Source organism: Echinops telfairi, unplaced genomic scaffold (genome assembly GCF_000313985.2).
Source record: "Echinops telfairi isolate 266 unplaced genomic scaffold, ASM31398v2 ScPeMD7_5;HRSCAF=22, whole genome shotgun sequence".
NCBI classification, from domain to species: Eukaryota; Metazoa; Chordata; class Mammalia; order Afrosoricida; family Tenrecidae; genus Echinops; species Echinops telfairi.
In genome coordinates this window covers 16054202-16056067 of record NW_022103901.1, presented here as the reverse complement: position 1 = coordinate 16056067, position 1866 = coordinate 16054202, and the positions used below count along the sequence as shown (strand labels likewise).

General features: G+C 62.2%; 2 protein-coding genes across 2 annotated transcripts in view; one reads left to right on the top strand and one right to left on the bottom strand.

The window, feature by feature from the left end:
- Nucleotides 1-263, bottom strand: part of CLN3 (CLN3 lysosomal/endosomal transmembrane protein, battenin) — a 9014-nt gene extending 8751 nt beyond the window's left edge. Inside the window, exon 1 of the mRNA XM_045284906.1 lies at nt 139-263. Within this exon, the coding sequence (XP_045140841.1) occupies nt 139-184 (46 nt within the window). The 5' untranslated portion in view covers nt 185-263. The remainder of the gene's footprint in view (nt 1-138) is intronic.
- Nucleotides 264-1850: 1587 nt separating this feature from the next.
- The window catches only part of APOBR (apolipoprotein B receptor), a 5399-nt gene continuing 5383 nt past the window's right edge, over nt 1851-1866 (top strand). The window contains exon 1 of the mRNA XM_045284900.1: nt 1851-1859. Within this exon, the coding sequence (XP_045140835.1) occupies nt 1851-1859 (9 nt within the window). The remainder of the gene's footprint in view (nt 1860-1866) is intronic.

Here is a 1866-nt window from a genome sequence, read left to right as displayed (position 1 = left end):
GCGGGATTCCCACCCCTCCTGCAGGTGCACGGGAGGGAGAGAGGGGCGGGATTCCCACCCCTCCTGCAGGTGCAGCCCCTCGAGCAGGTGGAGCAGCACGGGTTGTGGCCCCGGTGCGAGCCGGGTCGAAATACTCACCCTCGGAATCCGAAAGGCGCTGCCACGAGCGCGGGCAGCAAGGCATGGCGTCAAGTTCGAGCGCCCCCCAAGGAGGCTCCGGTCAGCGAGCGCTCAGCCTGGGCGCTGGCCGTGCGGATCCCCGTCTGCGACCGGGGACAAGGGTCAAGCTCGGCTCCGGCTCCCCCGGGGGAACAAGCGCCGGGCGATCGAGCGCGGACACTCCCCGGACTCGGGCTCCCGTCCCCTCGCGGCCGCCCCGCCCCGCCCCGCGGACTCCCCTCCGCCCAAACGCGGAGCCCGCGGCCTGTACCTTTAAGAGCAGCCGAGACGCCCGCGGCCGGCGCGACGGGGGGGCGCGTCACGTGACGGCGCCTCCCATCACGTGATCACGCGCTCGCCGGCTTCCGCCACTTCCGGGTCCGCCCCCTTCCGCCCCGGAGACCATTCCCGACGTCGGGGCGTGGGAAGGGGAGGGGCCGGGAGCGCCCCGGAACCGCAGCCTGGAAACGGGAGCGAGCGGGGTCCCCGAGAGCAGCCGTGACGTAAGACGGGCGGCGTCCGGGCCGTGACCGGGTCCGCCAGCTCGGCTGTTGGCGTCCCTCACCTGCCAGGAACAGACATGGCCGCCTGCCAGTTCCTCCGACCCGGGACGAAGACGGCCGGCGTCATTCTGTGTTCTTTCGCCTCCTTCTTGCCCCTAAAAATCGTTTTAGAACACGAAGGGGAGATCGCACTCACCTAGGGGTTGGACCGATAACTCTTAGCGGAATCCTAGGCGTGAGAGAGGAAGACACTCTTTTCCAGCGGAGCCTAGAACCCCAAAGCTGCGAGTGAGAACAGTGACGTACACAAAAGGGACGTTAATGCCCGTCCTGGAACGGTGGCTCCAAACTTTCTAAAGGTGACTCTCAGGGAGCCTTTCAGCGACCAGAAACAGCGCTCTAGCAGCAGGGAGCCCTTCACAGGCTGCTGCTGGATCCCGCCAGCATCCGGGGTCCCTAGATCAGATTAGTCGACCGTCTAATATTCTGACGCTGAATCCAACTTCCCCAATTTCTCACCCACACACAACAAAAATGAGGTCGGTGCGGAGAGATCACTTCACAAATCCTCAAATATGGAGCGGTTCTCGTTTGCCGCAGCCTCCACAGCCCTCTTCATTCAGCCCCTGTGGTGTGTGCTGTGGGTTCCCAGCAGTTTGGGCCCACTCTGCCAGCCCTTTCCCATCACCAGGCTGGAAGGACTACTGGGGCCCCTTCGGGTGTGCTTCCCAATGAAAATTGGGCTCCTCAGGTAGCATAAAACTGAAGCCAAGCCCACTGCTGTTGACGCGCACAGCCGCGCTAGATGACCAAGTAGAAATGCTTCTGAGGATTCCAAGGCTATAAATCTGCAAGGAAGATCTTTCTCCTACTGAATGAACACCTGGTGGCCACTGCACCCACCCCCAGGGTCCTCGCAGGAGGAGGGGTGGGAGGCACAAATGCACACAAATGGTCTTTCAAACCTGAATAACCACCGAAGGAGACACCAGTCCGATCCCTTTCTTGCCCTTAAGGCATGCAATCCTAAGCCTGAAATGGAGAAATGGGAAGTCGTGGTAGGGTGGTCCCCACCAGCTTGGGAGCCCCCTCCTCACTTCCACTGTTTGTTCCAGGGCAAAACAGGAACCACAAACCCCAGTTTCCTCACAGAGTGGTTGTGGCTTTTGGGGGGGGGGGGAGGCGGAAATGGCTGAGGTATGAA